General features: G+C 39.5%; 1 protein-coding gene across 1 annotated transcript in view; it reads left to right on the top strand.

Moving 5' to 3' along the window:
* The window catches only part of ANO7 (anoctamin 7), a 1683969-nt gene that overhangs the window by 1272226 nt on the left and 384702 nt on the right, over window positions 1–27041 (top strand). Inside the window, exon 18 of the mRNA XM_044070329.1 lies at window positions 8510–8607. Within this exon, the coding sequence (XP_043926264.1) occupies window positions 8510–8607 (98 nt within the window). The remainder of the gene's footprint in view (window positions 1–8509; window positions 8608–27041) is intronic.

Genomic DNA, 27041 nt, shown 5'->3' with positions numbered 1-27041 from the left:
GTAGCGTGCCCTTGTGCTTTTTCAGACATACTGTGCGCATAGAAGGTACCCAAAATCTTTCATATCCTGTCTGGTCATCCAGTCTTTAGCAGGATATATCCCATATGGCTATATGTTACTTCATCAGTTATCTATCTGAACATTTACTTTTATAGTACATTTACATACAAAACTGTACTTTTAATTGGTATAATAAAATTAAGCTTTGAATTTGTTACTGGATTCAGGTGCTCACAGGGGTGTAGGGGATCTAATGTAGCTGATGGTCTGTTTTTCCACTTCACTGGTGGACTTCTTCCTGATTGTTCACCTACTGATGGAAGCAAAAGAGCCAGAAAGGTACAGACAACTAAATAATGTGCATAGCAAGAGTTCATAGCATAAGCAAGCAGCTCATGCAGGTGTCTTGATGCTTTGAACACCAGGTGCTTCAGTAGGTAAAAAGGTAAAATCTCCCACAGCAAAGTGTTGAGTATGAGGGTACAAAGACAGCACTGTTCTATTATCCATTGCCTGTAAAGGAGACAGTTGTAGGTTTATGAGGTGGAGAGGTAGGGGAACTAGATAGATGGTGATCAATGCATGTACAACAGAAGTTGACATGAGCAGTAAAGGTGCCAAAAATAAGAACAGTAATATTTGGTGAAAGCACATTAGTTTTGACTTCTTCCTGCTTTCTGTCCACAGTAGTACTCAGTGTGCTTCATAACAGGAATGATAAATAGTAGAACACCATATGATCTAGGGAGACTTTGTCCATCTTCCTTATTTACCACTACTTCGTGGTAGGCTGTACAAAACAATATTACATCAAGGTGACCTCATACTCTTGTGAGATAGTTACCATGTTCACGTTGCTGAGCACATGCTGTACCAGTACACATCTGTCTTATTAAGAGGCTTGACTCTTTTTAATTTCTCCAAATCTTTTGGGTTTCTAATACCATGATGGGAAGGACCCCATTCCTAAGTCAAAGTATGATTACGGTTCATGAAATTAGTATTGTTTCAGTCTTTGATGTCAGCCAAAAGTGCTCTTCACAGCACCCGCAATGTGCCCAGTAATGACTCCTTCTGCAATTTGTATGGAGTTACATGCATTGATAGCATATCTAAATACGATTGTAGATTCTTTTTTATAAGATCTGTTGCTCCTACTACTGTTGGAACTGTCTGGGTATCTTTCTTCCACAATTGGTCTCGTTTCTGCCTGCAAATCCTGATATTTTATGACTTTGTGTCTCTCTGTACGCAAGACACTGTAGTCACTGGGTATGACGATTTCAGTGATCAATGCTACTTTTGTCTTCTTTTCTTGGACCACTGTATCAGTTTTCTGGCATCTATCTTTTGAACTGTTGGTAATGGATGATCCCATGTGATATAAACTTCTTTATTTTCTATGATGCTTCGTGGCTCATGTTTCCAGTGTTTTTCAGCCACTTCAGTACCGTAATGTTTGCACAATCCCCAGTGCAACAGGCTTGCCATATTATTATGCCTTTCAGTATACAATCCTTCTGCCATTAGTATGTCACAGCCAGCAACGAGGTGTGCAACTATTTCCAATTTGGTTTTACATAACTGACATTTGTCTGTTTCTCCCTCATGTTCAATGGGCTTTGTAAACCAACGTGTACACAGCCCACTGTCTTGGGCCACAAATATTAACCTTTCCTCTCTTGGTTTGAATTCACCTCTCCTTAACCATTCCTGCATTCGTTCGTGATCAACACGAGGTTCTTCCAGAAGTTTCCTATACTTGCAACTATATGCATTTTCCACATTTCTTGCCTTCTCATCTGGTCCTTCACCTTATATTCTTTCTTTTGTTTTTTGGCACATGCAGTTGCTGCCTGATTTTTATCTACTTCTGGTTTGATTTCCATGCTTGCTTGACACCGATATGCTTTTGCTAGATTAAGTAGAGAAGTCATCTTAGATTTATTCTCCTCATGTTTCAAAACTTTCACTTCGTTTGGGTCTTGTGAGGTCTGCAGATGTGTGGAGTCCCACAATTGCAGATCTATACATGTAATCAATTTCAAGGAGGCCCATCCCTCCTTCGGAATGGGGAATATATAGTCTTGGTATGCACTGATGTTTATAAATCATTTGGTGAGCATGAAGCATTCTTCTTGTTTTCCTATCTAATCTATACAACACGTTTTGAGGCCAGTCAATCACTCCAAAACTGTAAGTTAGGACAGGAAGAGTAAATTGGTCTTTGTCCATCTTCCTTATTTACTACTACTTCATGGTAGGCTGTACAAAACAATATTACATCAAGGTGACCTCATACTCTTGTGAGATAGTTCTCTGGCTCTCGTTGCTGAGCACATGCTATACCAGTACATGTCTGTCCTATTAAGTGGCTTGGTATGTGTTTGGGATGATGAGGGAGCAGGTCATCTTCTCACTGTATAGTGCTTAGTAGAAGAGTTTAATTGATGGTATTAGTTCCATGAGGATTAACGTTTCTTGTATCCGTTATAAGATAAGATATTGAAGGAAGCAACTACAAAATGGGGGGGGGTCTGATGCTTCAATGCTACTAGTGAGCGGATATAAAATGTCTGGAAAGTCTCTCCCTGTGTTTCTCTCCCTGTCTCTCTCTCTCTCTCTCTCTCTCTCTCTCTCTCTCTCTCTCTCTCAGCAGAAGAGAAGAGCAGCAAAGTAAACAATGGGACAAAAAGTAAGATAAAGTCCAAAATGTGAAAAGAAGTGTGAACTAACTCCCAGCTAGTAGTCAGAGGTGCCGAAAGCTGTTGAAGGCTGGGGGGGGGGGGATTGGGGGGGGGCAGAGGGCATCTAAAAGGGGGCAGTTTTTAAAAGTTATTTACTAACATAACAGAGGAAGTAGCTAGTTAACAGTGATTAACACACTAACCATAGCCAAAGTAAACAGCAAGACTCATTACAGGAGTACAGTTACAGCAGTGATCAACTTGTAAATCACAAGCATTAAACTGTACTGGAGAAAGGTCTGGGATGAGCTACATGGGACTGCTGTTTCATCTGATACACAGAGTACAGATCTACCAACTACCTTACTAGCCTTCACAGACAGTTCTTGCAATACAATTGTACAACTACCAAGACTCAAACAATTGCACTCCACTAGGCTGTTTACAAGGATTAAAAGACTTTCACTGAAGTTCTAGAAAATAGACCACAGACCTTAGCTAAGCAGCACTCTTTTTGTCATATAATACTCATTTAACCACTTAATGCCATTCCCAAATAGTACTTTACCCAAAGACAGTCTACAACAGATTATGTCAGTATATCCACCAAAGTCACAAAAGCAGATGTCAAGACTAAATGTACATCAGCCAAAACTATCCATGATATCCAGTCACAGACTTACCCCTGAAAACAATAAATGCCAAGTAGCACACTACATTACAGTATAAATATTATCAAGTGATTAATCACTCTGAATATTCTAACTGAAGACCCAGACGTCTACTAGGCATAGTAAAAAACACTCCAGTGCTTTACCCAACAGGCAGTAATTACAATGTCAACATGCTCATTTCCTCTCTATATCAACAGTAGGGTAAGGTAAACAAAATGCAACCTTTGGCCCAATCTTTCATGTGTAAATCAATAAAATAAAATTACATCAAATTTAAAATATCAACAAATTTTGTAATCATCCAGGAGATGGATAGCCTCACAAGGTACACCACTGACACTCAACAGACTGAGTACAAACGACAGACACAAATACACTAACCAATTCACCAAATGAGACCTGGTCTCAACAACAAATAGGGGAATACATACTGTTGCCTTGGGTATGAGCTTCCAACATCCACCCCTAAGCCAGGACTACACACTGATTACTCATCGAACTGAGTTTTTAGTCTGTGTGAAACTCAGTGCCTTCCACTGCACCTTATCCAAAGTAGTTGCCTTTCAAGAAATTAAAACACACACACACACACACACACACACACACACACACACACACACACACACACACACACACACATGCATGCACACGCACACACGCGCGCGCGCAGGAGCGTGAAAGCACTCTTCTCAGGTATGGCTGGGAGAACTGTGCAATTCCACATAGATTTCATCCTGGCAAGGTAAATCTGCCAGATCAGTAGTTGATATAATAGAAATATCCCATTGTTGATGTATGTGGAAAGTGTGGTGTGGTGTGCCTTGTAGATGAATGCCACAGCTGGAGAACATACACAGCCAAATAATACCCTCTCAACATATAATAAAAAATGCATATATAAACACGTATAAACATGAGCCACAACACTGTAAAAGTGAATAAATAAGACATTTCTTAGACAATAAAGAAGTTAGGCAGTGTTGATAGAGAATAACTATGTGGGGGTGACTAGTGTTGCACAAAGAATATAAATATACTTGCATAGCTAGAACACTTAAAATGCATGCAGTGAAATCTTTCCTGCAAGAGTGCATGTCATCACATAATCACTACAAGATGACATTTTATAATTTATACATATTCCTTCTCTGTATTACATAAATAAACAACTTTAATGATTTCATTGTTAGTAAGACATCTTCTAAATCAAGCTTCACAGACAGTATAGTTTTCTTTTGCAAGCTCCGCAGTGCTTACATATAACTTTATAAAATTATTAGTCTTAATTAAGAAATGAGAAATATACAGCCAACACATTTTCAATTACATTTTACTCTCAAAGAAACAAGAAATATACAGCCATCACTTTTTCAATCACATTTTACTCTCATGGTATACAAGTGTTAATGCTAAAGTACAATCAGAGAGAGAAACAAACAAACAGATGCAATGAATTAAAATAATACTATGTGCCATAACACACAGTCTCATAGCATTAAATATCAGAACATGTTCCCTTAAAAAACTTGCAGAGGATCAAAAAGAGGAGCACTTTCTTACCTTTCAGAATAAAAAAGGTAATAGACCCCATACAAGTCATTATCATGAGTCTTTGCAGTAGCGTAGTTCATTTATTTTTTTTATAATTTATGTACCCTTGTATATGTCCATCTTTATGGAGAAAACCAACAAATCAAAGAGCAGTAAGGCTATACATGAGGGTCAAAAATGTATTTATTTTATTTTTCCTTTTCTGACTTGGTTAGTCCCACTAAGCTAGTAAAATATGTTCTGGTGAGGCCAGAGATGGTATTTATACTGACTAAGGGAAATTTGGCCAGGGCATGGGGGAAATTTCCTTAGTCTTTTCAATGAGTGGTGTGGGATCCTTTACACACAACTTGAGCCACCATCAAACTAGGCAGATGTGACCTCAATTTAATGTCTCATTCAAATGATGGCACACTCAGGAATGAAGCATTTCCTAGTGCTACAGTACAGTATCACTAATGGAAAAGGAATCCAGCCACATGAGTAGGGAGAGAACCTACAGCCTTCTAATTTTCCAACATCAAAGGGATGTGTATTATCACTGACCCTAAAAATCACAACACTGTGTATAAATTATAGCAGCTGAGAGGTACAATAGATATTTTGAAGTGTTAATTTAATAAATAAGGGGACACATGGTGGTGGCTGGAAGTACAATTCCTGAACAAGAGAATTACATCCCTGGACTAGAGTGTCTTGCATGTCTTTGGTACATAGCAATAGGTTGAATGATGTTTTTACTAAGTAGCCTGTTCTCAAAAAGCATACTCCTCAGCTATTCCCTGATTTCACAGAATGTCCTGATGTTTATCTCATATTTCTGGTTTGTTCCTCATACTCTGGCAGAATATTTTTTTACTCTGGCTTTTCATTGAGGATTATACTCACTAAATGAGAGCCATCTAAGTTTCAGACTTCATATCCTTCAGAAACACATGGTAGTACAAAAGTGATTATTCTAAGCAACCTTCTAAGCATAAATGTCATATTTGAAATCTGCATTTCCCACTTTCCATTATTTTGGCTTTGACTCTGATTCTTGCTTTAAGAGTTTGAGAGCTCAGAGCATACATTGTGGCTGTCCCTGATTCTGTGCCATGTTTTTGGTCTCTTTGCCATCAAATGTGCTGTTTTCTGGCAACTCTGTGAGGAATGTAGTCATTAAATAATGACCAATATCAGAGTTTCAGACTTTAAGACTTCATATCCTTCAGAATGCTAATCTGTTACTTTACAAACTAAAATCTGTGCTTGATTTTGGACCTTTGCCCTTGACCGCCATTGCTTTTTTTGGCTTTGATTTTATGCTTTTAAAGAAATTAAGATTTCTTGCATGTCTTTAAAAATGGGACAAAAATGGAGGCACACACCTTTCAAGTGTACCTTATTATGAGGAATATTTCCCATTTTGAGTCTTTAAAAAGTTCAAGTTCCTCAGAGTTCTACAGTAAACCCATCTGTTACACAATCAGTGTTAGGCTTTGTAACTGATATCCTTGGTAAGTAATACTGAATTATATGGTGGTGCAGTGGCCTCCCAGCAAGAGGTTCTCTGGTTCAGTCCTTGGCTGGGGTTCCTTCTGTGTGGAGTCTGCATGTCCTCCCTGTGGTCGCTTGGGTTTCTTCTGGGTGCTCCGGTTTCCTCCCATATCCCAAAGACATGCAGTAGGTGGATTGGACACTCTAAATTGGCCCTAGGTGTGAGTGCAAGTGTGTGTGTTTGTGTGTGTGTGTGTGCCTTCTGTGGAAGGTTGGGCGCCGGGCTGGCAACTCAACACTGTAAAAACTCCACTGCCAATCATGAGCGGACAGGTGATCCGCTGTGGCGACCCCTAACTGGGAAAAGCTGAAAGAAGAAGATTAGTTCATTAAAATGCTTTATAGATACATTTTAGCCATCCAGTGAGCTTCAGTTAAAGATGTAAATAACTAATCCACATTTTGTCCATTTGTTCCACATTGAGAAATAAGGTTCCATCTGGAGATGTAAGGTTGAGAGCTATGTGGGGGAAATTTGCAGTAATGTAAAACAAGGAAGAAGACTTTAAGCCAGAGAAGAAAAATTACTTCTTCAGAAAGTAGCCAAAGTGCAAGAGCAACCAACAATATATTTAAAAACAAAATACAATTTAATAGCAAGATTTATTGCGTCCTCCCTAGCTGCATTCTTTGCCTTTGGTGACTAGCATACATCTTAACTCTCCAAAGTTTCACAGAATGTCCAGATTTCTCTTCATATTTTTTGATCTGTTAATAATAAAATTTGTGGTTTTCTGGCAAGTTGTTGAAGATTGAATTGATGTCCCTAAATAATATTAGACATTTAAATTTAAGACTTGAATAATGATAAATATTTGAGTTTCAGGCATCATATCCTTCAGAAATGCATGCTGATGCAAACATGCTTTTTGGCAACTTCCTAAGCATATAAAAGCAATATTTAAAATCCGCCCCTGATTTTGGTCCTTTTTCAACCATTATTTTTGCTTTAACGTTGAGGGGTGTGATGTTGAATGTAACAGTCTGGACAGGAAAAATTACCATTTTAACATAAATGTTTACTTTCTTTTACTTTGTAACCATAAACACTCATTTAAAATCTGCCCCTGATTTTTGTACTTTCCCACTGCTATTACTTTGATTTTTGCTATAGGAATTTTTTTAATTAATTAATTAATTACTTTAAAACAAGTGCTCAGTAGTTACGATTAAAGGAACAATAAAAGCAGATAGCTTCTCAGAACTCAGTTGCAGGCAGTGTGGTTAGTCACAACTAAAGTTTAAAGACTAAATGGGAGAACTTTGAGAATTGCATGGATATGTAAGGCAGCAAAAGTTGCAGCAAGGGCAACACCCTACACACACAAAGAGAACTGGTTTTGATGGCTGCTGTAGCTAAGCATTTAACTCTCTTTCTAGTTTTTCAGTGAAGAAAAAAATAGAAATTTCACTTACCACTTTTCCTTCCCTTTTGAAGTGGCCAATCTGGAGACCTTACTGAGCGCTAGCTGTTTGCTCTTATCACCCACCCTTTTCCTAGTCATTTACTTTTGTCCCATTAAATGTGTAAAAATTGTAGGCTGCCAGGTAGAAGCTGCATTACCTGGTGCTATGGTAAAAAGAATACTTTTTTAAAACATTTGCAGCCATTCAGATGTTAAAGGAAAGGTCCACTGACATCTCCAAGGTATGAAATTCCATTTTTTCCTTGGCAATTCACACAGAGGCAGACTGCAGTAGACTACTTGTTTCTCTTTTTTCATTTTTTTCCCAAGAGGCAACAACGTTGTGCATGTGTAAAAGTAGGGGGCACTACCCCTTCTCACCCTATGGTTCATGCACCCATGCTAGTAGTTGCACAAACTTATAGAAGCTAAACAGCACTTAAAGAACACTCCCACTTTGGATACTCTATCCTAACATTTCCAAGTTCTCCTGTGAATATGGTTCATCAGTACTGCAGAGCACTTTTACTGAGCCACAACGGCACCTAAGATAATACACATGAGCTAAGAGTCAGTTGCTTGTTTTCCAAGACCATGCAGTGGTGCAATTTGTTGATTGAATTCCGTAACATATCTTTTTTTCTCCATTTAGTGCGGTGCTCCTGGATGTCTGATTGAACTTGCTCAGGAATTGCTGGTCATTATGGTGGGTAAACAGCTGATTAACAATATCCAGGAGTTCGTTATCCCGTAAGTAGATATTCCACAATGAAAAAAACAGGTTATTAACTGTTACAGAAATGTACATAACTAAAGAGCTTTGTGAAGCATCTGAACTGTGACCATACTATAGGATGAGACACATTCTCACTTATTGATTTCTTATGGGTGGATGAATAGTTGCTACACACACACACACACACACACACACACACACACACACACACACACACACACACGCACTTTTGTATGCAGTCTGCTCTTTGGTGAGGGCACTGAAAAGAAAGAAAATGTTTAGTAAAATTTTGAGCAGCAGAGACATACATTTCTTCAGTCCTCCAACTTTATTGATCCTGCTATAACTTATATGGATGATGCATCTAAGGAATGTACTGAGTAGGAAAGCCATTTGTTTGAAGATATTTAATTACATCTTTAACTGCAGCAGTAATTTGTAAAATGATGTAACACGTTTTTTTGCAGTAGTTACACTTTGCTCCCACATCCCAAAAATGTATTTCAGTTCTCCAAATGTCCAGTTGATGTGTGTTGCATGTATGTGTGTGCATTCTGTGATGTGCTGGCACTCTGCTCAGGATTAGTCATTGCCTTGTGTCCACTGAGTGCAGACTTAGGCTTCTTCTCCCTCATCATACACATCATCATGATAACTCCCTTTTGTCCCCTTTTGCTCAGTGTGCTGTGTTAACTTTTGCTACCTCTCCTACCCTCTTTGATAGTCGTGCCTGATTGTTGCAAGAATTCTCTCAGCCAATCCCTCTATCTCTTGGCTGGATGTCCTAATTTCCTCTTACTTTCTTCTTGTCTCTCCCAAGTCTTTTTCACCAAATTTTCTTCTGCTTTCTTATAAACTTGACCAAACCACTGCAATCTGTTGTCCTTCACTTTCTCTATAATTGGGGTTGTGTCAGCTTCTGAACTAATGTCTTCATTTCATCCATTGTCCCATGCTGTACATCCTACCACCCATCTCAGACATTTCATCTCCACCACCTCAAAATTCCTCAACTACCTTTGCTACCCATATTTCTGTGTCATACAGAAGCACTGGCCTCACCACTATTTTGTACACCTTAATTTTTCAGCTTCTTTGGTACTCCTTTGTCACACTGCCTCTGACACTCTTTGCCATTTGACCGCAGCAGCAATGATTCTAGGTTTTACCTCTAATTCAGACTTCCTTTCTTCAAAATTAGCCCTTCTAGATACATGAAGCTGTTAATCTGTTCCATTATTTATTCTTCTACCTTAAGTTTCAACTTCTTCTGACTTGCCCCACTTGCTGCCATGACAAATATCTTGTCTGTACTCCATTGCATCCCATGTTTCTTCATTTTTGCATTCCAGTCCCTGTCATTTGTTGAAGTTCATGTTCAAAGTCTGCTTGCCATCATACCTCTCAACCTGGAAACATCAAAAATCTGGACCAAGGCCCATGAAAAATAGGTACAAATCTGTATGCTGATTAACATAAAATTTCCATACCTAATTATGTAACCCTGCCCACTTCAATGGGATTGTGGGATACCAACTTTCAAACACAAACTGAAGAACTAGGGTTGCCACCCCTCCGTTTTTTTCCGGACTATCTGGAAATCAAATTGATTCTCCGGTAGTCCGGAAAACACTTTACAAACTCCGGTATTCTGTTTCAAAAAGGAAACAGATTATCGGAGTTTGTAAATCGGCTGACTTACTGTGCTTTTTTACAGAAAAGCATAGTAAATCAGCTGAAAGCAGGCAGCAGGAACTGAAGAAGAGGGTGTTAACTGCTGAGTGATTTCATCATGACATCACAAAATGGGTGGAATGTGGGTGAGAGAGGGGGTGGGATGGGCAGGGTTACTGGTGATGCGAGAGGTGTGGCTTTACTCCGGTTTTAGCCACGACAAAAGGTGGAAACCCTATGAAGAACAGAACCAAAATATGGCCCTGACCTGTCCCCCCTGTCAAGCAGGGATGCAGGTGGGATCCCATCCCAGGGGTAAACTTTCTATTTCCCATCCAATCATCCAGGTTACGCTTAAACAAGGACAGAGAGGTGCTCTGCTTCACATGAAGAGGGAGTCTGTTCCACAGATGGGGGAGTCTCTGGGACACAAATCTGTCACACCAGCAGGTTCTATTAATGTCGCAGGCTAGGTTTAGGACTCGGATGTGCGTTACATGTGTGGTGTTAGATTTGCGTATATGCAGCATTTCCAATGAACATCAAAAAACAATAATTCATGTTGCGAATACAAGCAGTGCAAAGATAAGGCACTACAAAAGAGAGAGATAAGCATGGATAAAGAAACACAAACTACACAAAACATTAAAGTTCAATATATTAACATTCATCAGTGAAAAAAAAAACTCCCCATCCCATTGGACAGAGGGATAAAGCCCTTACTCTGACTACAAGACCCATGTTCTATTACCAGGCACAGGAGTTAAATGGGAGCAGGGTGGGAGGATGGGAGTGAACACTATTCAGCTCACCCACCAAGGGATGGGAGGAGCATTTGGCTTACCACTTGAGCAACACGTACTGAGAGCTCAGGTGGTGCAGTCCACGGAATCTGGGCCAGAGGGATGTACTGATATAATGCAGCAGTGTAGGTAAGGAAACAGCCATGCATGGATACTCAAATGCTTCGCCACTATTTTCCATATACGAGCAATCATAGCATCACTTGGAAGCTGGCAAGGAGTGTTAAGAGCAACTGAGGTTTAGATGGAACCTGGTGTCTGTCTGGATGATGGCCCTGCAAACAGCTCTCACCACACAAAGGCAAACAAATGGGTTACAGATGGCTCTTGCCCCTCTGAGAAACAAATGGGCTCACAGGTTGCAAGGGTACTGATGGTCGACAGGCAGTGGGGTTATACACATACACACACACACACACACTTTTTAATTTATACAGAGCCAGGTATAATGGTAAATTAAAATGAAAATGCTGATGCCCTATTGTTCCATTATATACAAATGTTATTAGGATACCAAAGATATTCTAAAAAAATTATGTCCTCTAGAAAGCCATACATTTTTCTCCCAGTATTACAAGCCTGACAAAAGGCACTTCAGAGCCTCCTTATGGAGATCTTACACAACACTCTATTCAACATATACAAAACAAATTCAGAAAAGGTTACAACTATAATGACAGACTGAAACTACTGGATAAAGAAACTTTTGAAAATGAGTCTATGAAATCTTACTTCTGTGAATCAGGGTTTAAGAATGTGAAATTCCACCTGTTTAAAAAAAAAACAGTACATAGTGAGTTACTAGACATGAGGGTCTGAAAAACTATTGAGGTGGCTAGCTCACTTTCACAACTGTCCAAGAGCACCATCTGGTTAACTGAGTCACACAGTGGCAAATAGAGGCTGAGGGAATAAAAACTAAGGGCAACAGAAATCAAATAATTAACAACTCAAAGCCTTAATCGTCTGCTGTAATTAACAGGTGAGAGGGAGCTGCAATAGCAGCTAACTTTACAGCAAAGCCTACTGACACTTTTTTAATCATTAGGTGTTTATTAAAATAACTGATAAGTGCACCGCATGCAACACACAAACAAAATCAAATTTCTGACACAAAATGCTTAAAAATACAGTTACTTAACGGATACCACCTATCTGCAGTAGTAAGCAGGGAAAAACATTTTACACCAAGGATTTATCACTGAAATAATATCATAAGAATAGGAACTTTAATTCTGTAACTTCACTTAAAAATAAAGTGATGCTAGACTAAATCTTCTGAGGAAAAAATAGCATAAGCTATCTAAATGTTACCAGTTCATCTCCACAAAGAAAGCAGTACCTACAAGCCAAAGTAGTTTCTTACCTACAAATCTAACAATATTGTTTTCCAAACATTTCCATTCAAACAATTAACCAATAGGATTTTCTCTCTCTGTCTCAAACAAGTTACACACTGATGATACAAGGGTGTCCAGGATTTTACATCAGTGTCCAGGTTGCCCCCTGCCCACCCACCCCACACACACATATTGTATCTCTTCTCCTCATATGGTACCTAACGCATTTGATTGCAATGTGTAGCTGTGACAAAACAAATTTTATAATGCAGCCAAAAAGTTTTCAGGTATACACCACTGTCTTGGACTGCCATCCCCCCTCGCAAAATACTGTCATTTCTTCTATAGTGTATATACTAAAAATGTGTAACCAAAGTTGAAGCACATACACTAAAGATAAAATACTAGAAGACTTCTAATTAGGTGCACACATACTAACAATATTTTACTCTATACATGAATGCCTTATTCTCTTCCCCACAACACACAGATTTTCAAACACATGGTAAATTAACTTGAAGTACAGTGGGACATGTCAAAAAACTGAATAAAAGATTTTACCAGAACCAGAAATAAAACTTTTTTCACTTCCATAAAAAATGGCAGAGACTGAAGGAATGCAGCAAACAAGTCATAAGCCACATAATTATGAAATGGGTGCAAGTCTGTCAAACAAACATGGTACAGAAAAATGTTGCAAATCTGATCCTGGGATGGGACACAGATGCAGTAAATTGACAACATATTTCTCATGTTTCTGTAATTAATATAACCGAAAGCAAAAGGCACTATTCTGTACCTATTATTACATATACATATATAAAAGCCTACCAAAGTTCTGGCTCAGGTCCAGACCCCTATTCTGCCACCCAGTGAATGAACCAGTCTTAATACAACAATAGATATAAAAAAATGAACTGCGCATACGTGCTACTTAACTCCGTTCTTTCAATAAAAACTTTTAGCGCTTGGAAATCGTTAAAATGATCTGCTGCTACCCTCCCAAACATAAATGAAGTACACGAGGAATGATCCGTAAGATTATAAAAGCATTGCATGTGCTAACCAACTATTACTTGAATATGGACATGAACCACAAACCAGACTAACGCGAGAAGCATAAGTTATCACATCAAGACACACCCTCTCCTTAGAGACGAAATCCTATATCAGGAACACACACATCTATCTACAAGTTACTTTTAAGCATCTAAACACAGCAGATACCGATTTAAGAATTTAATTTTGCACATCAAACACTGCGGTGATGGTGCTGCGGTAGCGTTGTCGCCTCACAGTTAGACATTGCCCGTTCGATTCTCAGTTAGAGCATCTTCTATGTGGCAACATGCGTGAATGGGCATTCCTTTGTTGAAGGTTGTGCATTAGGCCCAGCAAGCCAGCACGTAAAACTCTACTGCCAATCATTAGCGGACCAGAGTTCCGCTGTGGCGACCCCTAACCGGGAAAAAGCCGAAAGACACAAACAAACTAAAAAGTAAATTAATTCAGTCTGCGTTGTAAAACAAATGAAAAATTCTGATCTTGTTCGTGATCTCTTCGAGATAGTAACTCCTTGATTATCAATGCATGTAATACTACAATAAATACTATGTACATTAAGGAGACTGTCAGTCTCTCTGTTGCAGACAGAGGTGCAGTCGTTCACCCCACAATACTAACTTAACTCCCACCCCATTTGTCACTTACTATCAATATCCGACTGGTGACTGATCTCTCCTAACTACATGCAATGGGAAGGGAGGGAAGTAAACACAGAGTGAATCTTTTTACAGGTGAAGTGTGACACCCCTAATGATTACGTATTAAAAAACATTACACAAAAATAGCATGTGATGGAGTCTGCCTTATAAGGTCTAGACAGTGACGTTTTCCAAACAATGACTGATTCTTTGTTTGTGTTCTGCCACTCATTTACTGCACATTTGTGGAATCCCAAATTAAAACAAAGAAATCAGTGAAACATCCCCATTAGAAATCCATGCACACAAATCAAATAAAATATATTAAAAGAACACTTTATAAAACATATGCATCCCTCCCTGCTGTTGAGATGTAATCTTGGGGCAGAGCCACATTTATTTTTTTTCGAAGTAGCAACTAACAAGCAACGGCTGGATGACAGAGGCAGTGCATCCTGATTTCGCTAATCCTTCTGACCATTCTCTGTAACAGAAACTGTTGTAATGCTGTTTAAACATGCACAGTATAATTATCTACTCATAACTGCACATTTACAATGCCTCCAGCAGGAAAATGTACATCTTCTTCATTTCTGCTACTGCAACATGTTTGCTCTTCTCCCGAGTCAGCAGTAAGCAAATATTGTAAAACAAAAATCGGGATTTGAAGGGGCCACTTGGAAATTTGTTGCACCCCATTATTTTGACCTCAAAACTGTGAAATTCTTAGGAATTTGGTACAGCTGAGAAGTATGCCTGCCATGCTACATTGCCTGCATATAGCAGCTTTGTTGATCTGTGCCCTCTGACTTGTTTGGTATGTAGTCCATCATTTGTATGAACAGCAGTGGGCTCAGAGCTGACAATGATGTACACTCACTCTTACTGGGAACGCCTCTTCGAATTTGTACACTGTACATACTTGTGTCATGCAGTCCTTGTACATAGTCTGCACCAATTCTACAAATGGTTCTAAGACTTTGAACCATTTCAGGACTGCCAACATCAACTTTCTTGAGGTCTTGTCATATGCTTTTTCCAAACCTATAAATGCCGAGTTGAAAACTTTCCTTATCTCTACCTTTTTCTACACTACCTGTCTCACAGTAAACATCGAATCAGTTGGGCTGCATCCTGATCTGAATTTGAACTTACTGTCTCCCATCTTATTTCCTACTATTCAGCATATTCATTATCAGTCACCCTTTCCAGTACTTTCATACAGTGTGACAGGAGTTTGATAAACTCTGTACTGTTCACATTTGTGAATATCCCCTTAGTTCTTGTATAATGGCACTAGGATACTTATTCTTCATTTATCTGGGGTGTATCTTTCTCTCCATAACACAATGAGTACTCTCAGGAGCCATTTCCCCTCAACTCCTCCAACATCTTGATCATCTCTGCCATGCCTTAATGTAAACCTGCTGCTTTCTATCTCTCTCTTCATTTACCTTAGTGCTGTCTTCCTTCTTCTAGGGTGAGTTCTTCTTCCGCTTTCATTATAGGCTGTGTCTGGGGCAGTACAGCTTCTGGAGGATTTCATTCAATCAGAAGCTGCTTAAAGTACATCTTCCATCTACCTTTGATTGACCTTCCAAAATCTGGCAGAGTTTCATGACACCTTGTTATTTGCCATTATGACTGCTCTCTTAGCCACTTTGTTATCCAGTCAATATTCCTTTGTAGCTTGGCCCATATATTCTATCTCCCACGTCTTCCTACAGGCCTTCTTTCTGTTGATAACTTTCTGGATTTCTTTATTCCACCTTCATCTTTTCTTAAGTACCTTATCTCCATACCTGGTGTCATGATGTGAAGTAGTGCCAGCTATGCCAGGAGAAGTAAGGCAGTGAATGTGTAACATATTTCAGCATAGCTAGCTGAAGTTTTGTAAAGAATGATTTGTCATTTGTATATAAACCTGATATTTACAGGTGCTTGCACTGAAAATGTATTTGTGAAGTTGCCTGTGGTAAAAAAATGTACCAACAGTGGGTCCCGCTGGACAGAAAATAAATATACCTGTATGTCAAACTGTATTGTAACTGTTAAATATATTCTAACATAGAATACTGGAAGAGAAGAGGTTAATTTCAGTCCAGCTAACTTTGAAAAATAGTCTGAAATTAAATTACCTGGTTTAGGCCATAAGAATTGTATCTTAAAGTTCTCATTGCAGTCAGAGACAAAATGTCTGTGAAAACTAGGATCAGGAATCCTACTTTGTTGCCCTTAGTAGTAAACTAGTTGCTACCCTGGAAGGGTGGAAGTTTTTGAAATGGTTTTATAGCTTCTAGATACTACAACACATCTTAGCAAAGCTCTGTGTGTGTGTATTATAAAACATACGTGCTAGATTCTGGTGCAGTTTCTAGTAATGGGGTAGTGTGGGAACCAGAAGTCAGATGACCAGATGTATATGATGTCATTCTGTAATCCAGCACTGAAATGATGTTTTAATACTAGAAGTCTCATGGCAGTCTATTTTTGGAACTGACAGGACCACTCACCCACTTCATCTTGCCCTGATTAATTAAGTAAGTAGGAAACAGTAATTCTTTAAATCAGTCAGGAAAATGTAGTGATATTAGTTAAGTACTGTTTTTCTGTCCCTCACTGGTGTCAATGGTGAGGATTGAGATTCCGTGATTACTGGCCCAGAGGAGGGACGTCACACCTGGGTCTGCCAAATATCTGTGCTATAGTGTTCACACATGCTGTTTTGAGATGTTGGTATTCTCCTTCAGCTCTACCTCTTTCCTTATTTCTTCCTGAGATACTAAAGAAATGAGTATTTTGTTGAACTCCTGTACTTTCACTTTGTTCAACTTCCAGGTTTTCAGTGTTTGTTGACCATAACGCCTTCTATGAACACTGTTTGCAGCTGATTGTGGCCACCAATGCTTTATGGTGAGGGTGTACAGTCTCATTACAGATGACTTTATAATCTCTAATTGTACACCAATTACTTTTCCTTACTAGGAGGAAGTCTAGTTAAGTTGCATGTTGACCACTGTTGTATTTAATCATATAACTCGCTCTTTTAGTGAACTGTGTTGGCCACCATTAAGCCACTTATCAGAAAGAAGTCAAGAATGGCATTTTCTTCTTCATTCCTTTTGCCCCCATGTGGACCAAAGTAGTCCTCCTGTTCTATTCTGTTTGTATCAATATGAGCATTCAGGTCCCCTGTTATTATCAGCAACTCATTTTATCCTGTTTTATCTAGCAAGTCCTGCAACTGCTGCTTGTATGCACTCTTTCTTGCCATAGCAACCCTGCTGTGGGGCATACGTTGTGATTCTAAATACTGCTTGACCTTGACACTAGAGTCTGCTTGCCGTTCATTTTTCACTAATTCTGATTATATCCCTCACTGCTCGAGAACACTGTCCCTTATCACAGTTCGTACACCATTATTAGTTTGCCCTTCCCCTGAGTAGTAGACTCTGGTTTCCATGCTAGTTGTCTTTACTGCACTACCCATCCACCTTGTCTCCTGGATAAATCAGTATGTCCACTCTCCTTCTCCCTCACCACAATAAATTGGATTAAGTAATATCCTACATGATCTACTCCATCCATTTCATTATGAAGGACTGGTCACTGCAGATTACACCAAACTTGACATCACAGCATCTCCTAAAGCATGAGCCCTTCCCCCTACTACAACAATGCCACCCATTTCTTACTTTTCTCCAGATCTCATTTGTTGCTTCAAACATTGGACTCAGATGCTTTAGCACTGGACTCAAATCCTTTAGCAAGATTGTATGCTGCATAATTTGGTAATTTGGGTTAATACAGAAAATTTACCAGTTCATTTCTGATTTTGAGTGCTGTTCTTCAATGTTGGAGTACTGGTGATGCTAGTGTCTAGTTATAATAGAGTACTTTGGGACATTGTTGTATCTTTAGTACTGACTAAATTGTTGACTTTTTGGACCATAAATGGACAAGGGCTCAGAGTTTAGTAAATGTGATCACAAGATCCCCTAAAACACTCACAACTGATGTGGCATCTGTCTGGGGTGGGTAGTTGAACACTCTAGGAATGGGGTGGGGTTTGGCATAACAGTTAAAGTGTTTACCTCGCAGACACAAGGAAAAGAGTTTTATTCTCACCTATGAGGGGAAATTGGCTAGGCTTAAAATAGCTCACGAGGGCAGCTAGCCTGGTACTTATTTATGAACCTATGAATAATAAACTAATATTAAAGAAGAAAAGAGGAGGATGGAAGAATCCAGGACTGGTAGCAGCCCTCCCTTCCCCAAGACACCAAGACCAGAGAAATCGCCACACAGGATTGTTCAGGCTTCCACAGCTAATTCAAAAAGTTCAGCACTGGGAGCATCTCACTTGGAAATGACTGTACTTTCTGATCCTACTCCCAGTGAAAAGACTCAGCAGTTTCTCTCTGAGTAGGAAATTATCTGGATACCTAGAGTCTTATCCTTCATCAGCATTAGCTATGGGATCAACAAGGTCTGTCAGGATACATTCTGCACACATATTGGTTATGACCAGATGATAATGGTCTTGCTTAAGGCTAAAATAGAGTTGGTTGTCCTTCTCTCTCTCTCTCTCTCTATATATATATATATATATATATATATATATAAAACCTGTTCTCTTCATTCCTTTCCCAGGTCCAGGTTCAGCATTGATAGTTTTAGAACCAAGTGTGTTATCTGTATCTTTTTGCATTGGTTTCAATGGTCTTACCTCCATTGTTGCCATCCCTCTTATTTCTGGTGGTCCTGACACTAACCCTCTTTTCACTGAAAACCACTACATACTGCAGGCTTGACAATGATGCTTTGATTCTGGGACCAGCACCGGTTCCCTCAGGGATTTCACCCATCACTGCCAATTGGTACTTGTCATATCTTCTGTGTTGAGTGCTGCTGTGGCTATAGAATTGATGCTGACCATTTGGGGTCAACGCCAACCATGGCATCAATGGTTTTAGAATCAACAGCTTTAAAATTCAGAATTCAAGTTCTTGGCATGGTTAACAAGGCAACCTCCTATATTGATAATTACTGGAGATACATTTGCTACCTCAGCTCACCCTTCATTTTGCAGCTTTGGGCCAAGAGGAAGTACCAAGACTCTCCATCAGTCCAGATACAGATCTCAGTAAAGGATAGAGTTTCTCAAAATACCCTGCAGAGGTACCCAAATTTGGGGAGAACTTGGAATTGAAGAAACAGAGAGGATCTTGCTCTGTAGACCTTCTGCTCTGATAAGGAAATCTTACAAGTGGCCTTTCAGACTGTCTTATCTGCGTCTTGGGTAGTCCCTTCAAAAGACCACATTATGGAAGGGCTTGGTGAGAATCTAGTGTGGTTGGTAAACAAGGCAAAATACTCATGCTTTCCAAAGAAAGACATCATTGGAGTAAATGTCCTCCTGCAGACACTATCATTGTAGCAGTTGTTAATAAAAAAGACTCTTCAGAGAAATGCCCAGCAGTACATCTGCCAGACAGGGATTCTGAAGCACTGGACCACATGGGGAGGTGGGTTTTTTTTTTACATTAGATCGATTCTCTATCAAGGCTGTTGACTATCTGATGCTTATGTGTGGGTATCACCATGAAGAGAAACACTCAGATTTTATGTGTGTGTGTGTGTGTGTGTGTGTGTGTGTGTGTGTGTGTGTGTGTGTGTGTGTGTGTGTGTGTGTGTGTGTGTGTGTGTGTGTGTGTGTGTGTGTGTGTGTGTCGGTGTATGTGTATGTTTTTGGATAATTTCATCAATTATCATCTCTTCCATTTTGAAGAATAAAAAGGCTGCCAAAAACTTGCAGTACCATAGGTCCCAATAGCACTCCTATGAGCAATGCCCTGACATGAGTTCCCATGGATGCAGGAACATCTACAGTAGATGTTGCCCTAGAGGCAGAGGTGGAGTGCAGAATCAGGAATTCTGTAATCCTTTAACCAGGACGCAGCAACCGCACTCCTGAAGACTTGCCTGGCTGCTGTGCTCTGGAGGCAATCAGGTTCTACTATTCCTAGGTTTACATGAATGACTGGCCATCATACAGTGTAAATGTGTCAGGAATATAATATCCTGACAGTATATAATAACCCTGCTGACCTCTGCCCCTATCGGATGTGCCTTTCCATCAAAAGAAGGCAGACAAGATAGTGGTACACCACCTTCTAGAAAACATAGAGCCATCCTAGAGGTCCCACCAGGCCAGGAAGGCTCTGGGGTTAATTCCAGTCTCTTTTTAGTTCCCAAAAAGACAAAGTACCTCAGGCCAATTCTAGATTTAAGTGGCCTAAGCCAGTATGTACTGACAGCCAGGTTCTGGATGTCATGGTTAAATCAATCTTTTGTATCTACAGGAGAGAAACTGGACATGCTTCTTAGATCTCCTGGACACCTACATGCACCTAAAGATAACCAGTGTTTGAAGGATGTTTCTGCACCTCTGGCTAAAAGCCAGTCATTATCAGTTTATGGGCTTATCATTCAGTCTCACCATAGCCCCTTGGGTATTTACCAAGTGCAAGACACTGGTTGGAGCTCACCTGAGACATCTGGGATTCAGAATTACCCCTTATCTGAATGATCATCTCCTTATGACTAAGAAGTCATTGTTACATTCAAGGGACTACTTAATTTCAACTTTGTTTGTCCTCTGGCGTGTTTGCGAACACTACAAAGTCCCAGGTGGAACACTGTAAAACATTGACTTCTTGGGCTACCACATTTACTAGGTTCAGAATTTTGTCAAACTACCAAAAACATAAATAATTCAATTGCAGTCTGCAGGCAATCTTGGGTTACACCATTATTCACCAGCATTGACCCTCATTTTCAAAGAGGTAGTGTTAAATGCAGCCACAGTTCACTTGGTTCCAGTAGGAAGGTTTCAGTTGAGAGTTCTACAGCAGTCCCTTTATGTTTGATGGTTTCAGATGGAGAATCCAATGGATCAAAATATCTGATTATACAAAACATGCCTAAGACATCTACAGTGGTGATCGCACATAATGAATTTCAAAAACATGTTTTTTTGTCCCACCACTACCTTCTCTAACAATCACCACAGATGTATCTGCCTTGGTGTGAGGTTGGGGCATTGTTTGGGGGAGACAGTCCACAGGATGTGGACTCAACAGGAGGCTGTACTACACATCAATGTCCTTGAGATGAAGGTAGTTCTCCAACCTTTGCAGGCAATTCACAACTGCCTTCCCCAGAGTGCAGTAGCAATCCATACAGATAATATCAGTGGAGTAGTACCTCAACAAGCAAGATAGGAACCAGATTCTTCCCATTTAATCTGGAAGCTTTAGAGGTTTGGAAATCAGAAATATTCTCCCTGTGCTTTCTAATAGCAGTGCATATAACCAGCCAAGCCAACTCTTTAGCAGTCAGCCTCAGTAGGTATCCTCTGATATTGCATCAGTGGTCTGTCATTCTGACTAAAGCGTGGATGATTTTCTGTCACTAGCAAAACCTTGCTGCAGCCTGTTTGCAACACCACCAAGACCAAATATTTTCCCTCGCACTTACACAGGCTGAAACTTCAAGGGATGCTGTAGTCCACCAGTGGCCAGTGAGCCAGCTTTCTTCTTTTCCACCATTGCCCTAATCAGGAGATTCCTACAGAAAGCTAAGTTGTGCAGAGCCAGAGTGGTTATCATCGTCCTGTTTTGGTCTCAAGTGCATTTCTCTAGGACTTTCAACATGGCTGCACACTGAGTAACAGCTTAATTTCAGCTGTCCCAGTGTGAAAACAGTAACTCAAAAAGACAACCAGTGAACTTGTCTTTTTGGGTAAATTTCAGTAGCTGGCTAGTAAGTGTATTGCCTGGATGCCAGCAAAAATGAAATTCAGATAACCTGAAAGAAAATCAGTCACAAAATATGAGGAGAAAACACTGACTGGAAAGAATTCTGCAGATATTCATCAAAAATCAGTGCAAGCTCCAGGTTTGGTACAAGACATGACTTCCAGTAACATATGAGAAAAAAATAAGCCAAATGTACTTAGAGCTGTTTAAAATAAATGAAATACTGAAGGAGTATATCAACTCAAATAACAAAAGGCTGGAAAAATGGAAGAAGCTTTAAACAAATATTCAGGTGAGGTGATAAAACTGCAATAAATGAAGAAAAGGCTGGGTGAGTATGAGACTGCTCAAGAAGAGACATTTCAAAAAATAATAGAATTAGAGGACAGAGCACATCAGGAAAACCTGACATTTTCTGCTGTAGCAGAGAATTTGGTGATTTTTATGAAAGCACAAATAAGCAACTGGACTGGTACTCCACAGCTGGAGTTATTAATTGAAAGGGCACATCGTGCATACGCGCCAAATCTGCCCATGAGAAAGCAACCTAGACCTTTATTAGTAAAGATGCAATGCTACCAGCAGAAAGAGTTGATTCTGACAAAACTGTGGCTAGAAGACAACGTACTAAAAGTGGGAGACAGTAGAGTGTTTATATAAAATAATTATTCACTGCACACCAGCAGAAGAGGAGAAAATGTATTCCACTAATCAGGGAATGTCAAGGAGCAAGTGTAATACTCAAGCTGCTGTATCCAGCTATTTTCAGAAGTTCTTTCCTAGAAGGTCAAAATATTTTTTTGATGTAGAACATATGAAGGAAGAAATACAAAAGTCTGTCCAAAAAAAGTGAGCTATCAAACAGAAGGAGATTCTGCTTCTTGTTCTTCTGGTAATAAAGCCCATAGACAACCTTTTCCAATGCTTCAAAGGAAGATGCTTGAGAGACAGAAAAAAAGCATGATAGTTGACTAGAAGAACTGGAGTATGGTGAAAATTAATCAGAGACTGGATTTTGGAGATGGAGACCAACAGAAGAAAAATAGCACCTCAGAAATTGACAAATAAATGTGGGATTACAAAGCATTAATTATATTTGTGAAACATGGCAGAACAAGAAAACCTGGAAATATTGGACTTTTTTGACTTGTAAAACTTGTAGTGGACTCCAAAGCATATGCCCTACTTCATGTCATTAATGTTTGGAAAAACATTTAGGAGAGGGGAAGAGGAAAGTAATAATTAATTTAAGTAAAACACAATTCTGTTCTTAACAGTAGTATTTTATAACCCATGACATAACCTGCATTCTTTAATGTAAAGCTTTCTCGGTTAAGTTTGAGTGTAATAGGGATAATAAAGTAAACAGCTGCTCCTGCTTTTATTTTCCTTTTTCTTACTTTTTACTTGTTCAGTTTTAAGAAATGTAAGCACTGCTGTGTAAAAAAGTTGGTCAAAAGAGCATGCTACAAGAAAAATTGATGTGCTTTTTCTTATTCTTGCATAGGAGAATGACTGAATTAAGCCCCATTGGCTTGATGTATTAACAAGTTTTAAGGGGAAGCAATAAATAAAAAAATACTGAATATAATAAAATGTTTTCCTCCAGCAAATTAATGAGTGCTTGTATAGGAAACTGTCTGGTTCTCATGTTTCTGTGGAGACAAACTGATAAGGGGCAACAAACTAGAATTCTTTTTTCTTTCATTGGCTAGGAGATGATGTTTTCCTGAAAGTATTCAAGTGTTCTTCTAATCTGGGGGTGGAATAAGGATAAGACAAAAACAGACAGCACTTAGTAGAAGCACAGGCTGTACCACGCATCTTAGCATGGAAAACCTTTCTTATAGGTAAATCTAAGTCTATGAATGTGGCTGTCAGTCTGGGACAATTGTTTCTATTAGGGTGGTTAAACTTCAATATTTAAATAACTACATCGTTTTGTGTGTTAGTATTAAGTTAATAGGTTTTAGGGGTGTTCTTGGGGGGTGTTTGTTTTTCTTGCTTGAAGGTTTTCAATAAAACAAAAGTTTTATAAGATGTGACATAGGATCAAATGGATAGGACTAGAAACAACCATGTCAAAGATCAAACCTGCCAAGCATTAGTATATGCATGCAGCACAAAAACTGGAAGTAGACATTAAAAAAAAGCTGTTGCACATAACAGGTAGGAATAATAACTTCTTAGCATAACTTTCTATATTATCTTTAAATGTAAATGGTCTTAAATATAGGTCCCCCCTCTCCCCAAAGCAGTCACCACAGATGCCTCAGATTTTGCTTGTGGAACAGTTTCATGAGGGATAAAAGTGCAAGATTTGTGGGACACCAAGGACAGATGCAAGCACATAAATGTAAAAGACATGCTTACCCTGATAAAAGCATTCATCTCTTTACATCATTTTTGGCCCCCGTGACCTCTTTAAATTGTTACAGGCAGTACCACAGTTATGGGGTAAATTAACAAGCAAGGGGCAACCAGGTCATACTCCCTTTGCAGACTAGCCATGCTAGCTTGTGATATAGCTTCACAGCACAATCTCACTCTACAAGCATCCTACATGGTCCAAGGAAAACTGAGTGGCAGGCAAGAGAAGAGCACACCCACAAGAATGGAAACTAGATCAAGTGGTCTTCCAAGATTTGATCCATGGGTGGGGAGTTCCGGTAGACCTACTTGCCTCCTCCCTGAACAGTCAGCTGGGTAAGCTTCTGCTCCAGAAGCCCGTGAAAGAAAGCCTGGAAGACAGATACCTTTTCCTTTCCTTGGACAGGAATGCTCTTGTATGCATGTTTTCTGCTGATATCTAGGATATTACTGAAGATTCAGAAGGTATCCCCCAAGATCATTGAGGTGACTGCCTTTTGGCCCAAGCAAGAGTTTTTTTCCCTTCTTTTGGAAATGGTGAGAGCTATTACCACAAGCTTTCTCACAGACTGGATCTACTCTCACAAGATCAGTGGTGTTTGAATATACGCCCCTACCCCAATCAACTTAGGTTGACTGCCTAGATGATAGGGTCTTAATTCCCTTTAGGTGCCCATTTACTGAAGACATGCATCAGGTACTAATGAAGACAAGAAAGCCTGCTACTGGAGAATCTTGTATTAGTGAATGGAAAAGGTTTTCTAGTTGGTGCCAACAACATAACCAGCATCCATTCAGGACTACTTGTTCTCTGGCTTTACACTATCTGTGTGAGTTACTATCCTATGGCTTTTCTTAGTGCTCCATCAAGGTTAATTTATTTGCAATTTCAGCATATCTACCCATGGATACTCCTCTTTCAATGCTTTCTTATGTTAAAATGTTTTTGAAAGGAGTTCTGCATAAGAGGCCTCCAAGAAAACTGATGGCCTCTCTTTGGGATCTTAATTTTGTGTTAGAGAGGCTAAGACTTGCTCCATTTGAACCAGCTAACCTGGCTGACTTGAGGTTCTTAACATGGAAAATAGTTTTTCTGATTGCTCTGCCCTCTGCAAGAAGGGTATCTGGGTTGCATCTCTTATGGTAAGTCAACCCTTACTGCAATTTCCACATAGGGTTTCTTTGAAAACTAATTTTTTGTTTATGCCTAAAGTGGTATCCAAGTTTACTTTTAGCCAAATTGTTTATGCTCCCTTTTCTTTCCTGATCCTAAAAAACAAGGGAGAAAGGATACTCCATACCTTGGATGTCCACAGATAACTCAGGTACTATCTTGACAGAAATAAATCATTCAGTTCATTAGATCAATTATTTATTTCTTGTGAAGATAATAAAAAGGGACAACCTGTGTCAAAGCAGACTATTTCTAAAAGGCTGCCTAAGGCTATATTACCTTTTGATATACTCACCAGAACAAAACTGTTCTAGAACAGGTCAAACACCACTCTACCAGGGCCTTGGCTTCATCTATGGCTTTTTGGAAAGGGTTGAATTCTAGAATAAGCAACTTGGACCTTTGTACATATTTTTAAAAGCACTATAAGCTTGATTCCTTCTCTAGGACTAGATCAGGCTTTGCTAGGACCATTATCCAGGGCTTCTGGACTCTTCTCCTTCAATATCAATATAAAGAACATAATATGGTTGTGTAAGTAAACTTAACCATAACAGTAAATTTTTGAATGGTCATTGCTGCAGTAGCTACTGACTCCCTCCATCTCCCTTGTTTCTTGGTGTGTTGCTTTTGCCAGGGTGTGAACCTTTATTTTAGTTATTCCTAGCATCATCATTTCAGGGCACATCCCCCCTTTCTCTGTTGACGTGAAAGCTCTGAAGGTCTTGACACCCAAAATTGCCTTTTTAGTTAGCTCTGCTCAAGCTAACTCATGGTGTGGGTGCATGGAATGTGCCCTGAAGCTTTGGAAGCTGACTGGCTTACTAAAAGGATACAAGGCTTAAACAGCATGTCATATATGGACCAACACAAGCCCTGTCACTATACTCAGTATTCTACATTAGGGGTAATTTATAATTATGTACCATGGGATGGGTAAGACCAATTTGTAACCAAATGGAAAAAGTTAATTTCAGCATACACAGGGAAATTAGCTAGGCTTAAAATGTCCCACAAGAGCAGCTAGCCTAGCACTTACCTATGAACCTAGTGAGAATAACTGGGATTGTAACATTGATAATTTGAAGGGACTAATGCATGGGATAAAGCATTTAGGAGCTGCCTGTTATAAAGCCTGTTAAGTAGCACTCTGAGCTTAATCATATATCAATTTTGCAGTGGGTTTACTTTTTTGTAAATTACAAAGGCTTACTAGATGTCAGGGCCACCTTTATAAGTAGCAATAAACTATTCTAGATTTGGCCAAAGTACTGCTAATTGAACAATTTCTTTTAGAAAACACTATTCTTCTTTCGACTTTTCCAGGTTGGGGTTGCCACAGCAGATTACCTGTCTGCTCATGATTGGCAGTAGAGTTTTACAGTGTTCAGTTGCCAGCCCAGCACCCAACCTTCCATGGAAGGCACACACACGCATGCACTCACACCTAGGGCCAATTTAGAGTGTCCAATCCACCTACAGCATGTCTTTGGGATGTGGGAGGAAACCAGAGCACCCAAAGGAAACCCACACGACCACAGGGAGGATATGCAGACTCCAT

Source organism: Protopterus annectens, chromosome 4.part1 (assembly GCF_019279795.1).
Source record: "Protopterus annectens isolate FY-2018-M chromosome 4.part1, PAN1.0, whole genome shotgun sequence".
In the NCBI taxonomy this organism is placed as follows: Eukaryota; Metazoa; Chordata; order Ceratodontiformes; family Protopteridae; genus Protopterus; species Protopterus annectens.
This window is presented reverse-complemented; position numbering and strand designations above follow the sequence as displayed.